The 15,126-nt window shown below is 36.3% G+C and overlaps 1 protein-coding gene across 4 annotated transcripts in view; it reads right to left on the reverse strand.

The window, feature by feature from the left end:
• EFR3A (EFR3 homolog A) overlaps positions 1-15,126 on the reverse strand; it is a 93,592-nt gene that overhangs the window by 12,105 nt on the left and 66,361 nt on the right. For all 4 annotated transcript variants that reach the window (XM_007188894.2, XM_057531977.1, XM_057531978.1 and 1 more), the window contains 5 exons: positions 14,300-14,461; positions 13,531-13,662; positions 12,273-12,340; positions 11,171-11,298; positions 2,981-3,072 (listed from right to left, as the gene is read on the reverse strand). In XM_007188894.2, coding sequence (XP_007188956.1) covers positions 2,981-3,072; positions 11,171-11,298; positions 12,273-12,340; positions 13,531-13,662; positions 14,300-14,461 — 582 coding nt within the window. The remainder of the gene's footprint in view (positions 1-2,980; positions 3,073-11,170; positions 11,299-12,272; positions 12,341-13,530; positions 13,663-14,299; positions 14,462-15,126) is intronic.

Here is a 15,126-nt window from a genome sequence, read left to right on the forward strand (position 1 = left end):
TGAGACATGTAAAAGGTATGAAATCAAGTGCTTACATAAAAAGTCAGTAATACTTTTTGTGGCACTAGCACATTTTCAGAAGGAATAATATATCCAGTTACTATAGTATCTCTGAATAAAAGTTAAGAAATGATATATGAGTACTTGCCTTGGACTCTGGTCATCCCTAATTTTAGCTCATGAGCTTCTTTTTGCTAAGTCTAAGGCAGCAAGACTAGTGAAAGCAAAAGACTTCATGCTTTGCACCTTAGCTCTCTGTACAAAGGATTTAGCTGGAAATCAAGCAGCAAGAGTTCTACTACCTCAGTTTTTCTACTGAGGGCTCATATTACTAGTTGAAGTCAGATTAAACTTGGGAGTCTTCAGTTGCTTTGTTCTAGACATTTGGAGCAGATATATAAGATTAGGCTCTGGCTGGTCAATTACTTGTACCTAGAAGCAATCCAGTACTTCAAAGTTGTTCTTACAACTGGTTAAGAGGTTTAGACTTTTGAGGATCAACTATAGTATAGGAGAAAGAACATAGGAGAAGCTAGAAGGCCAGAATTCTTATTACATAGAATTTTTACTTATTACCTGTTCAATCCTGGATAAGTGAAAAGCTAGAGTATTGAAAAGCTAGAGTACTTTATTTAATAACTCTTCTCTGTTTGTTGTTTTCCTTAATTTGGATAATGATGATGCATTTGCCCAGCATCAAAGAATCATGCCTATGGTGCTTTATTCTACTAGTCAAGCTGATCATTTAATTTCAGGAGGCAGAGACGCCGCTGAAATAAATAAATGTTTTAGCCATTTATCTTCTTGAATACCTTAATTTAATTAGGTATCTTTATACATATATAGTGCAATTTTTAGGAGAAGTTCACTAAGTGATTCATGGTGGGCTAAAATTTGAATTGCAAATGTCAGGACTCACATACCTCAGAAATGAACCAGGTATTTTAATAGACCATAGTAATAAGCTGAGTTATATCTAGGGAAAACGAAAGTTTTGCTATGATCTCCATCTAAACAACATTACAAGCTCTAAAAGCAGGTATCAAATATATCTGAGGACTAACTGGGATTATGTATATACAATTTCAAGTAATTTTGATGAAATAATGAGCAATTTTTCAAATGAGCAATTTTTTAATTTGATTCATTGTTTGCAAATATACTTATTCTTAGTTTGATATTTTGTTACACCATTAACTGGTGAATACCTAACTGATGACACTTTCTCCTGTCCACACAATGAAATTAGTTAGTTTTAGCCTAGAAGGTACTGTTATTCTGTCTTCTGGTGTTTCAACGACCATTCCTAATACATAAAATCAGATACCATAATGGTAAATGAGTTTGAAACTCCAATGTGCTCAAGTAAATCTTATATACTAAACTGCACTTAACTTTTCAAATACTCAGGGTGAGGCATATTTGACTTAGGATTTATAGGTAGAGCAAAGATAAAACAAAAGGATCTTTAATAAGTTAACAAATGTATTAATGAACTTTTAATGTAAAATTCATGCTCAAGAATGTTCCTCCTATATTGTCTTCATGCAAATGTTTCTTCAGTTCATTTTATCAAAATAGACTGATTCTTTGCTACCATTTAAAGTGCTATATATGTATTTTTAAAAGAAATAAAAATGGTTAACAAAAGGCAAATGGAAAAATACCAGTCAATAAAATAGACTGCACTCTTGACAAGTATAAACTAAGGCTTTGGATGAATTTCTTCCCTCAAAAGGTAATAGCAGCAAATTCATAATCACCGAAAGATATCGCTAGCAAGATAGCCTTCTTGCTAGTAAGGAGTGTAAAAATTAAAATGGCTTTGAAGAGGTGAAATTTAGGGAAGATGATTTTTCCTGAGTTTTAAACTGGTAAGAAACTCTAAACCAACCTTAAAGCCCCAAGTTCCAAAATGAACACTAACTGCCTATTCCAACTACTCTGATGCTCTGCAGATAATTCCTTGATAAAACCGATTAATTTTACATAACGGGGAGTTAAAAGCATGAAAGATATAAATTAATTGGCTGTACCTTGGCCACCAAATAGTTTTAATTCCTGAAGACAAATTAACTGGCAGGCATTGGAAGCAGGAGGGAGAAAGGAGGCTGAGAAAGCATGAATTCAGACAACTTCCTTCCTCTTTTCTTACATGGATATTCTTTTAGTTATTTACATTGTACCAGTGAGAAATAATGAAACACCTAGGAAGGCAAACAGCGGCTAAACCACAAGGAGGAGGCTGACGTGACATGCTGGCACATTGGCATTTTTACTCGACTATCAAAAAATTCTCTGCTGATTTGTGTGGACAAGTCCTAGAGAATACTGGCTGCTTTTTCTTCCTATGACTCCGTTGGGTACACTCTTGTGCTCTATTGAAACAGGAGGAGAACATTAAATCTATGATGTTTCAAATAACTCCTTAAGGAGTACACAGGTCACTGATACAGCTTAACCTACGTTAAATTCATTATATTCACTATCCAAAAAGATAAAAAAAATTTCTCTCATAGGTGAAATTCTGAAACTTTCTAAAAGTAGTGAGCATTTGGCTTCACATGAGAGTGTATAATTCCATTTATTTTCACAACTTATGTTTCATAAATCTTTAAAAATAAATAGGATTAGAGGGCCTACTTATTTAATAACAGGCCTTGTGTAGCATTTCTTACTTATTAAAAAAACTTACTTAGTTCTATCTTATGGTTCCTTTTACTACAATGTGAAATCTAGTGATATCATAACACACAATATTAAGTTTATGTATCTTTATAGGTATATGAAATGAGTTCAGTAAAATAAATTATAAATAAGTTCAAGGCTAAATCAAATTAACTTCTACTAACAATTTTGTTGATTTAGGGATAAATCACAGTTGTATTTGATCCTGTTTAGAAGTGTGGAGGGGCAAAAAGTTCTTTTAAATTGATGTCTATCTCAGACAGTACTTCATCATAAACTTTCAGCAACTTACCACATCATCTGAAGGAATGCTGTTGGGTAAGATATCCACCTGAATGGATACGGTGTCCACAATACTTTTCCTTCTAGAAAGTCGATCTTCATCTAAAATTTGAAAACATTTCCCCCATTATGTGCTAGTTAGAATGATATGTCACTTATAAACTCCACCTATTTCAAATTTAAACTTTCAGAAAGTTAAGACCGTTTTTTGCCTTTTTTGCTCTTTTACTAAATATATGAAACAGTGCGCTCTCAGACTGTTATATGTCGTGAAGCAGATTAAAAAAATAAAATTGATGGCTGAACTCAGTTTAACACAGCTGACCCCTGAACAACATGGAGGTCAGGGGTGCTGACACCTGCACAGTCGAAAATCAGCACAGCACTTTACAGTTAGCTCTCCACATCTCCAGTTCCACATCCAGTTCAAATTTCCCAATTCTCTATTAACCAATTCTATTCGACATGTTCTAAACCCAATTTTAACATCTCTAATAAATCTCCTGTAACTCCACAATGCCATATTTATTTTCCAAGAGTGCTATCATTCAAAAATCTTTATCTTTTCTTACCTAGATCTGAGGATAGCTTCCTAACTGGTCTAATACAACACTCCCTCCTATACTACCAGTAGAGTTGTTCTAAAATAAATCTTTTTCACACTAAACTATAATTTTAAAACAAATCCAGGGACTCCCCTGGTGGCGCAGTGGTTAAGAATCCGCCTGCCAGTGCAGGGGACACGGGGTTAAGCCCTGGTCCGGGAAGATCCCACATGCCACGGAGCAACTAAGCCCGTGCGCCACAACTACTGAGCCTGCGCTCAAGAGCCCGCGAGCCACAACTACTGAAGCTGCACACCTAGAGCCCGTGCTCCACAACCGCAATAAGAAGCCTTCGCACCACAACAAAGAGTAGCCCCTGTTCGACGTAACTGAAGAAAGCCCGCGTACAGCAACGAAGACCCAATGCAGCCAAAAATAAATAAATAAATAAATAAATTTATGTAAAAAAAAAAACCAAATCCAGCCCACTGACTAATGCTGAGCTTCGCAAGTTTTTTCACATCAAAACACATATATATAATTATAATACGTGTAAGGCATATGGAGATAAAAGGAAGAGGTTGCTTGCACTGCAAGCTGACTACCCCAGGCCCGACCCAGCTACCTGAAGAACTAAGGAGATAAATATCCAGCTTGTAAAGCTCCCAATAACAACTGGGAAGCTCAGGTCTAGAATCTTAGTCGAACAGCACAGTCAGTCACTTCATAATCTGGCAACACTCCATCTTTCTGATCTCATTTTGTATACAGAGTTGACTCTTGAACAACATGGGTGCTTGGGGCACTGACCCCTGCACAGTCAAAAATCTGCATTATAACTTTAGTCGGCCCTCCATATCCATGGTTCTGCATTCACAGATTCAACCAACTGAAGATCATATAGTACTGCAGTATGTATTTACTGAAAATTATCTGTGTATAAGTGGACCCGTGCAGTTCAAACCCGTGTTGTTCAAGGATCAACTGTACTGTGATTTTATCCTTCTGAAGGGGTGAAGAATGAACTAAAAGAAGGCCAACATAAAGAAACTAGCTTCTTTCTTACTGACTACTCCTCTACTCCAAGGTAGCCTTCCATGGCAGTAATTAATGCTGTTAATCAAATACGGCAATTTACTCTCTTTCTGGGACATAGTAGGATTGCAATTCCTGGCCTCTTTGTGGTTAGGAGGGACTGTGTAAGTAGTTCTGGCCAGTAAAGTATGAGTAACATTTCAGATGGCGGCTATCCTGTCAGCCTGGATTCCAGAATACGGATGACACGAAGTTATGCACAGTTAGTTGGAGCGATGAATACATCTTTACTGGTTTAAACTACTAAGAACCTGTGACTGTTTGTTCTCACAGCACAACCTAGCCAGGGTTTCTTAGCCTTGGCACTAGTGGCATTTTGGCCCAGGTAATTCTTGCCGTGAGGACTGTCCTGTGCCTCACTGGATGTTCGGTGGCATCCCTGACCTCTACCCACCGGATGCCAGTAGGCCTGTCCCAGTGGTGATAACTAAAAATGTCTCTAGGGTTGACAAATGTTCCGTGGGATGGGCAAAATCACCCACAGTTGAGAACCACTGACCCCGTCTATCCTAATAACAGACCTTTCTAGAATCTTCCCTCTATGCCACCCTGAGCTTCTTAAACACTAAAACACTAACCACATCACTCCCCCAAGCAAATCTGCCCATTGCTTGATGAAGTAAAAAGGCATCTGGGTTCTCCAGTCAGATCTTGCCGACAGTAACTTCCGAGCCGCTCCCTTATTTATCTCGTGTTTAAGGCAAACGTGCCTATTCTCCAACCTCTGAGCAGGCTTTGGCACATCTGCCTTACATGCTTTTCTACAAACAGAAACTCCTACTGGAAGCCCTTTATTACCTGCCCTTTCTTATGTCCTCCCCACTGTAAAGATTCTCACCTTTCAAGCCCTGGTTAAACATTACATCGCTTCCTTTAAATCTTAAATATCACTCTAATTATTTTTACTTATCCCTCTTTCTTCTAGCTACAAAAATTTACTTTCAGTTATGACTGATCTTTCCTTGTCACTCTTCAATCATCATCACCCTTTATTCATCTAGTGGGCCTTGAAGTACAGACATATGACTTAATGTCTTATGTCCCCAAGTATACAAGAAATTCAGGGGCAGACTCTGTATCTGCATCTAGCACACACCAGTTACTCAGGTTCTGCTGGGTGAAGGCTGGAGGAACACAGACCTATATCTGTGACAAGTTATTACCTATCGTTTTTCTTCAGTTTTCAGGCTGGAAATATTATATCTCTTGCATAGGGCCATTACTGAGGTAGCCTAGATACTGTACTTTGTCTACTTTTTCTTCATGATCATATGCACTAATATAAATCACCAAAGCTAATGACCAAACATCAATGGAACTGCCACAAAATAGTATGTGGTCATCACTGCTGACTTGCTTTTTTACCCTCTAATCACGCCAACTTTCAACGTCTTACCAGAATTCAAAATGAGGAATAAATAATAGCCTGCTTCCCACCCACACAAGAATTTCTAGGTTAATATACAAAGGCTGATGGTTGCAGAGAAAAGTCAAATTGAAGCCTAAGATAAAAATAAAAAGGAAAGGAGAAGTACAGAGGCAGGAGAGGGATTACTGAGTGACAAAAATCAACAAGAAGAGAAGGGAAGTATAGTGAGCAGAGATTAGGGAAGAAAATGAAATTCAGTGGGAAACTCTAATACTATATTCTCAGAAAGTTCTTTCTTTTGACCTATAGAGCAACCTGCTTGTAGGTGACAGAAAAAGCCCAGATACAACTATCATCAGTTATCTTGTACATCTACACAGAAGTAAGCTTTCCAAAACAGAGCTTACCAAAGATAACTCTCCTGTTTCCATGGGCCGTCCACATGGGTTCCTGACCTGCCTTTCAACGTCTGCTGGAACGCAGCATCACTGCAGCCTCCGTGGACTGTGCTGTCCCGCCAGTTCGAGAACCACCCTGTCACCATCTCAGCGCCTGATGTACGCACCCCCTCGGGAGGCCCTTGCTTCCCTTCCTGAGGTTGGTTTGGGGGAGTCCCAGACACCACTTTCTGTGCCCTTTCATTTCCCCATCCCTTCTCCCTCTCCGCTTCCTATAATCTGCCGTTCACAATGGTAATCGTTGTTTCTTCTTTTTGTTTTTAATTAGAACCTGGGTTTTAGAAGTAATACTTAGAGAGAGCGAGGCCCTAACGTCCTTCAGTGATATTTTGCTGCCACCTGGTGTATCTGTGTGTAATGTATATAACTGCATTCAGATGGCTAAAGAATAGAGAAAACAGTCTGAATACAAGTATAACACAGAACTACATTAAATTACTCAATATAATTTTCTATGGCTATATAAAAAATAAGATGTAGGAACTTACTTAACTGTATATAATAAATCCCAAATGTAATTAGGGCTACTATACCATTCAGATTCAATGAAAAAGCTAACTGGGGCAAAATGAAATTTCGCAGATAATTTATATCTACACGAAATTTAAAATGTCAGTTTAATGCTGATACTACTTATACAGATATACTTTTTTTAGTCCTGTAGAAAAACACAAAATTCCATCTAGAGCTAATGCATATTTATAAAATAAAAAGAACCTAAAAAACCATTGTCACCATGAATAAAAAGCCAGTGTAATATAAAAGACAATCTTTTATTTCTAAAACAAGCTTTAAAACAAAACCTCTACAAGGAGAGATAGGATATATACATGAAAATACTTTTATAAGCAGATATTCGTAGGAAAATAATGGAGGTTTTGATAAAGCATGTAAAGGCATCCATGTGTTATAAGTGCTTTTAATCAATAAAACAAATTAACAAAATTCAAAATGCCAACTGGAAGATTAAGACATTAAAAAAATACTAATAACATTCTTATACTGATATGGCATTTTGTAGTTTTTAAAAGTACTTTCATGTATATATCCCACTTGAGCGAAATGGCTTCAGGGCTATGGTCCTCGCTTCACATGAGGATATGGGGTCTTTGAGAGATTAAGGGGTTATGCCCAAGGCCACATAGCAAGGGTAGAACAAAGCCACTCTAGTCTCTCTTCACTTCTTCACTTTGAGAAGTCATCTTTCCTGAAAGCTCTTGCAAAATTCCCTATACTGCTAATTTCAAAATTCTCATCATAACCTCTAATCTCTCACACAAAACACCGTCCTGACCCCGACCGTACTTGGATGCTCCACTGTCCAAGACACTCAACAAAAGGCTGAACTCCAAAACTACTCCCTCTTCCCTATTCATTTCTGTTAATAAAAAGTCCATCCTTCTATCACCCAAGATTCAAAACTACTTATAGACAGTTACATTTGAAATGCACACTTCTTTCTTTCTTGACTTAAACCCAGTCACACCACCCGTCCCTCCTAAAACAAAAACAACAAAAAGCAAGCAAATGAAGCAGCAAACAAGCTCTGTCTGCTCTTCCTCCTGGTGCTGTACCAAGCACCCAAATGCCCATGGTAGAGCCCTAGACAAAATCTTTGCCTTTCTCCCTGCCCCACCCCCACCACCGTATCACTCAACTGTTTATAGATTCTCTCTTGCAGTGTTCTAGAGTCCACTCACTTTCCTGTATTCACACTGGGACCTCCTTAGTACAGGTCACTGCCATCTCTCCTGGAGATTACTGAAGAGTATTCTAAATGGCTGTCCCGTCTTCAGTTTGCTAAACTACAACTAGAGTAACATTTCTAAGTGCAACTCTTATCATGCCATCCCCTGTTTAAAATCATTTAATGACTCCCCATTGCTTTTAGGATAGTTCAAACTATTTAACCCGGTTTTAGAATTCCCAACCCTACTCTTCCAATGCCCTCCAAGTAGACTAACTTTATACTAATTCCTTGAAAAATCATGTTCTTGCCTACCTCCATTCCTCCACATATGCGATTACTTCTGCATGAAACACAGTTCACTTGCCTAACACCTGCTTCAGGCTCAGCGTAGGGACTTTTTCCTCTGGAAGACATCCGTGTCACCAAACCTGGAGCAAACACTCTCCTAGGTGCTGCCTGAGGACCCCAAACCTCTCTGATCATAGCCTTTAAGGCATAGTGCAACTGTCCTGTTAGACAAATTGTATAATGAATTAACTTCCTTCCTACGCATCTCGAATAAAACTGGCGAAGTGCCATCTTGGGAGAACTGAGGAAGACGTCACTCAAAATCATCTTCTGTGTTTTGTGGTCCAGAGGAGGAACCCGCTAGGAATGACTGTAGGTGTGGTGGAAGCAGAAGCCTCCACCTGTCTTGTTCATTTTTGCTTCTGTTTGCACAGCAGCTGGCACACTGTGAGTACTGTGCCCCCTCACAGAGGAGCACTTAGCATACACCTAGGCATACGCTATTAACTCAAATTCTAGGTTGATTTGAGATAAAAGGAAAATGCAATAATCAGCTAACATTTATTGATCACTTACTATATGTCAGTCACCAACAGTTCAGTAAGCTTTAGGCAGACCATTCTTCTTTCTTTAGAACCAGTTACCATTACATTTCAATCATTTGTCTGTCTTCTCCACCAGATTTTAATCCTTGAGGATAGGGACTGAACCTTAACATCTTTCTACCCCCAAAAGTCAGAAAAGTGCTTGATATATAGTAGACTCTCAGTAAAGGTTTGTGGAATACATAAAAAAATAAACTTGGATCAATATGGATGACTGAACAATCTTTGAGCACACAGTTGGCAAAAATCAATTTATTAAGCACCTAACTGAACAGGCAAGGCAGTTAATTCTAGTGGTCTTACCTAACCAAATTATTTAATTTCAGTCTCACTATCCTCATTTGTAAACAAAGACAGTGCTACCTTCCTCACCAAACTATGTTACAGATTAATTGAGAACATGAATACGAAGTGCTTATCACAGTGACTGGCATACAGTTAGTGCCTAATAAATGGCAGCTACTATTTTGATGATGATGGGTGTATATGCATGACACACAACAAACTATTTTGTTTTTTTTTCTTTTGATATATTGTTCTTAAATCCCTTATTTTTTAAAAATGAATATCTGATGGTTATACAGCAGAAGGAAACTTTAATAACCGATTGATTATCCCATAAAGTATCACTATATCTTCTGACTCCTTCTGCATTAAGGCAGGACACACATGCCACGGACTGGTTCTAAACTATCAACATCTTTATAAATCAGAAAAACCTTATTTATACTGAGGGATTTCTGTGCAGTTATGTAACTAAGTATACGCTGAAATACTCAGAATTCTCCTAGTCAATGATAGGGAGGCATTAAGAAAGAGAATATATCATTTTCAGGGGTGGGAGGAAATGGGAAGAGCAAACCACCTCTTAAAAAAAGTACCATAATTTTCATTAAAAATTGTTTAGAGTTAAAGGAATAGGGTAAAAGGAAATAACAAGGAGTGAAAATAAACTACAGCTATGGGGAACGTAGAGCAAAATAATAACTGAACTCACAACTATATAAAATATACAGGCCACTGGCTCCATTTTCTAGAAGGCAAATTGTATTAAGCTATTTTCCTAGAGGACAGGTGAGGGAAAGGGCAAGCCAAACTGACACTTGGATTTACCTTTGTACTTGTGCCTGGGTTTATGAGGTTTTTTGCCTGAAGGAAAGAGAGCTAAATCCAAGTTATAAGAATGAAATATTTTAAAAGTCCATTTTAAAAATTCTTTTAAATTACAAAGCTCTACTCATGTTTTATTCTTAGCACTTTTATTTCGCCAAGGAACTCATGAGCAATAGAATTTTCTATACTATGGAATTTAAAAGAAAAGCCTTAACATCTCAGACTATTATAAACAACTATCATTGTAATAAATGTATATACTTTGGATCCACATTATAGAAAGATGGCTATTCCCAAAGACTGTGCTACTTCTAGTGATTAATCCAGAAAACTACCTAACTGAAATCAAACAGTTCTCTTATAGAACAGAGGTATCCCCAAAGGAAGAACGAGTTTTTCTACCAAATTTAATATTTATACAGTCATCAAATGCAAATGAAGGTGTAAGATAAAAATTCTTCGATTTTAGTTTTCAAAGTAAAAACTGAATGCAAGACACCATGCAGTTCTGCCTTGAAACAAAACAGAATTATCTCAGGCAATGAAAAGAACGGAAGGAAATACATAATGCACAGAGCAAAACATATTCTTAAACTTAAAAAGTTTGCAGATTTCTTTACATAGCAAATAGTCTGCACTCTTTCAAATGACAAAAATTACATAATTCATTAAGGTCAATAGTCACAAATCACTAACTAAACAATTTTCACCAATTTCCCTAAGTTAAACACAATATTGCTTAAAGAGTAAAGATCTCATTTTGCTTCTTTGTTTAAAGGATAATGTTATTCAGTATAATATCAATAAAATATGAAGTATAATAATAACAATCACTTGAGGATTCAATACGCTCATGATAAAATCATATACATGTTTTTAGAGATTTACTAAAGGTTTTCAAGAACAAAATTTTAAAATAGAAGTAAATTCTCTTAAGCTAGTAAGTATACAAACATCATTAACTTTCTAACTGGGCTAACAGAAAAATTGCTGACACATAATCACTAGAGTAAGAGTTCTAATTACCTTCCTCTTACCTGTTACTTGTGGTACGTACGGTACTGACAATCTCTCAACACTATAGCCACTGCCACCTAGTGACTCTGCAATCTTGTTGGTCAAAAAGTACAAGTTTTTGTCATGCTTCTCTAAAGATTTTGGAAGCCTGTCAAGTTGATCAAAAAAGAAGTCATTTAGTATTATTTAAATTACTGGGCAAAAATAAGTTAACATATAAACATTTTAGATCAAGGCCTAAATATAAATATAAATGCAACTTAAACTGTAATTAGTAATAGAAAAATCAGTGTATTTTAGGTGGCTAATTTGAGCTCTTTAAAAACATATGGTACGTGGACCCATATATGAAGCATTCTGCTGATTCTTTCCCCAGTAATGTCCCAACGGTGAAGCCAGCCTTACATTATTCCACTGGTATTCACACATTAAATGATGAAGAGGACTAAATTCAGCTTTAACTTTCATGCTAATTAAAAATCTACTGAGAGAAGAAAATAAAAATGAAGCTCACTGTCTGTTAATGAAGAAGATATTAGTCAACTAAGTGATAGGAAGCACTTGGCTAAGACCTACGATTTCACTTTCCTTTCAAACTGCTTAATATTATCTTATGTGCATGCTTTCAATATTAAACTGGTTTTAGAGCCCAAAAGTTTGAATAAAGTATTTTTCATATATATTTTTTTGTTTGGACAGCAAGAAAAAAATTCAGGGTATAACACTGATTTTCCGTAATACATTCTTTCTCCTACAGCTTTATTAATATTGTTGTCAGTTATTGAGAGTCTTGAACAGGATATTGTATTCTCTTAAAGGAGTGTTCACTTATATTATCAGAACATGCTATATTTAAGAGATATACCTCCATATTAAAAAAAGGTAAGATAAATTTTTTTCATCAAAGATTGATTCCATGTGTTCATGAGTCTACATTTATACTGTACAAGAACTTTTATAGCAAGAGAAACAAGTTAGATGGATTAAATGACAAAAACATAAAACGATGAATATTTTAAAACACCAGAAAATTATTCTAACAGTAGTTTACTCCTTTGTAATTATCACTGATTGGTTTCCCAAGTCAGTGCCCCTTCCTTAAAATGTAAAGAATTAACATACATGCACTTATCTCTGAAAATATGCTCTGGTAGAAAATAAGGGGCTTCCATAGTTCGGATTTCAATAACCTGAAAAATATTCAAAAATCAAAACAAAATAAAAATCAAAAACCTCACTCCTCAGGACCCTGCCACAAAAATTTGGAAAACTAAAAACACAGAAACAGAATCTAAACATTTATACAAAATACCGTCACTTTATTTTGGAATTTAAACTACATTTAGAGCCCAAAAGCAGAGTTCATTTTGTTTTCACATTTATTATTTTAAAAAGTCAGCAGGTAACAAAATTGTGATAGTAAAATAATACAGGTTGTTAAAAAAAAAAAAAGAGGATACATTACATTTGATTAAACCTACTACAGAGGGGTTAGAAGCTGTCCTTTCTCAAACGCCCCATGTGGGAAACGCCTTCACAAGCACCAGGCCCTCGCTGTCCCCCCTCCTCTGCACCACCTTCTGCAGCACGTGTAGGTGGTCTCAGCGCTCTTGTGAGGTCTGGCTCCTCCACTCACTTAAAGGGGGACACTGCTTTCACAGCATTTGTATCTCTAATGGCAGATGTCAAATATTCACTCAAACATTTGTTTAATGAAGGAATGAGTTTTATTTCTTAGAATGCTCTAAAAACCTGTATTTTAGCAAGGACTGAGAGAAGTGTTTCCAATTTCATAAAAATGAGGTTCTCCCTGAAAGATGTTTTTAAAGAATAAAACTACAGTGGACTTTTTCTGCCAGGTAAGTTAGGAGCTCTGAAATGTATATTAAATCATGCAAGTAACTATTTAATGAGTTACTGCTGAGAAAGCTAAATACAGTTGAATGACACAGGACAAATCTCTGAGAGGCATATTAATTATTCAACTTTTGAGATCTAACTCAAGTAGATTGGTTTAAAACAATAACAACAAAAACAGTATAATTAAAGAAATATTAGATGCTAAGATTCATAATGGTTTTAAAGGAAAACAATTATATAAGAAATCACATGAAGTATTTTAGAAGAAAATCATATATTCTACTCAACCATTACACAGAAAAATTCTAATACAACAACAGGCATCAAAGAAAACATAACACTAGTCATAGTTAGAGCTGTAGTATCGATTTTGTCACTATTGAAAAAGTCATGCATACTTTTATAGCATTATCTTAATAATGTGGTACATAATCATCAAAATTAAAAATAATCATCACTGGAAGAAAATCCACCACTTTTGTATAAAAATCAAATTCGAGGGCTTTTCTAAATACATTACCTTGCTAACATGCTGGCAAAACGCAGGGACAGCTATCATCTGACTTACAAAGTTGAGGTATGCAGCAACCAGCGCCATGATTCCACAACGATGGAACATTGGCAAATTATCCTCATTGATAATTGCACTGTCCTTTAATAAAAAACCAAAAAACAAACACTGAAAGATCAAGGTCTTACGCTTCATTAGCATTTTCTCTATGATTATACTAAAAAACTGCAGGTAGTTCGGAATGCTAACAAAAATGTCCCCTTATAAGAAGCTTTTAAAAAAAAAAATTCTAAAAAGAGAATAAATGCCCATTTATAAGAGACTTAAATCTCTCAATTCAAACAGTTCTTTAGGAAAGCCCTTCCTAAACGTGGGCGTGGGCAGAATATATATAAGATATATAAAAATAAATATATATATTCTCGTTGCAAACTGTCCTGTTATTGCGTAACACTTAAACTCCAATTAAACAACGACATACATGTAATTCTTATTATTTAACGACCATCTTCCCCACTAGGATGGGCACAGGGACCATGTTGTCTTTTTCATCACAGTATTCCGGTGGCCGTGAACAACAGTTAGCACACAGTCAATACTTACTCAACATTTGTTAAAAGAATAAATGAATGGGATCGTAGCCTTGAGTATTTTAGATTTAAAACTAGACATCTCACTTAAAAAACTCATGTCCTTGGATAAAGGCAATAATATTTTAAAGATGGGTGTCTAATTCATGAAAGAATCCTTTCTTCAATGAAAGCTTATGAAAACATACCTGTAAAGCAATGGCTAATCGAATGAGATCAATAACCACTTCTTCATTGGCCAGTTCAATAGTTATAAGAGCAAGAGAAGTATAAAGTAGCTCATAGTTTTTCTGAACATTGTCTTCTTCTTTACAGCCCAAATATATGTGCCGATATAGTTGTTGCCCATTCTGAAAAGGGGAATGACAGAGGAAAAAGATAATTTTGCTTAAAATGTAGCAAGACAGATTTTACATGCATATATAACCTCTTAAAAAGTAGCTATCTTATTACATAACTTAACATGGAAGAGATTTAGGCTGATAATCGGAGGGTCAAATTGTATTCCAATTATTAACGTCAGTAAGTACACCAATGTATGACTACAAACTAATATTGGAGTTGAGGACAAACTTAAATAAAAACAGCAAGCAAGAAACAGTTCCAGTGTAAACAATGAAAATGTTTTTAATACTAATTTGAAAAGACAAGCAAATTATAGACTGATTTGAGAAAAACTGAAATGAATGGCAGAGTTATGGGAGCTTTGGCAATGATAAAGAACATTTGGCTGAGAGGAAATGGATTCAGGCTCTCCCGCCTTAGGGAACAACCTCCTGTGAGGTGAGGTACGAGCTGTCCAGGGAAGAGCATCTCCAGGTTCTGCTCCACTTTTGTCTGAAGTGACGACGGCACATCTATAAGCCCCTCTGGAGATGGGAGAGGTTACAGACGCACCCCAGGGACTGCGAGAGGGTCCCCTCTACACCAAACCAATCTAAGTATGTTAATAAAGAATATAAAAGCCTTGCTGTCTAAAGCATTCCTGGGTATAGGTCTAACTGCCAAGTGAGAG

The sequence above is a fragment of the Balaenoptera acutorostrata genome, chromosome 17, assembly GCF_949987535.1.
Source record: "Balaenoptera acutorostrata chromosome 17, mBalAcu1.1, whole genome shotgun sequence".
Taxonomy (NCBI): Eukaryota; Metazoa; Chordata; class Mammalia; order Artiodactyla; family Balaenopteridae; genus Balaenoptera; species Balaenoptera acutorostrata.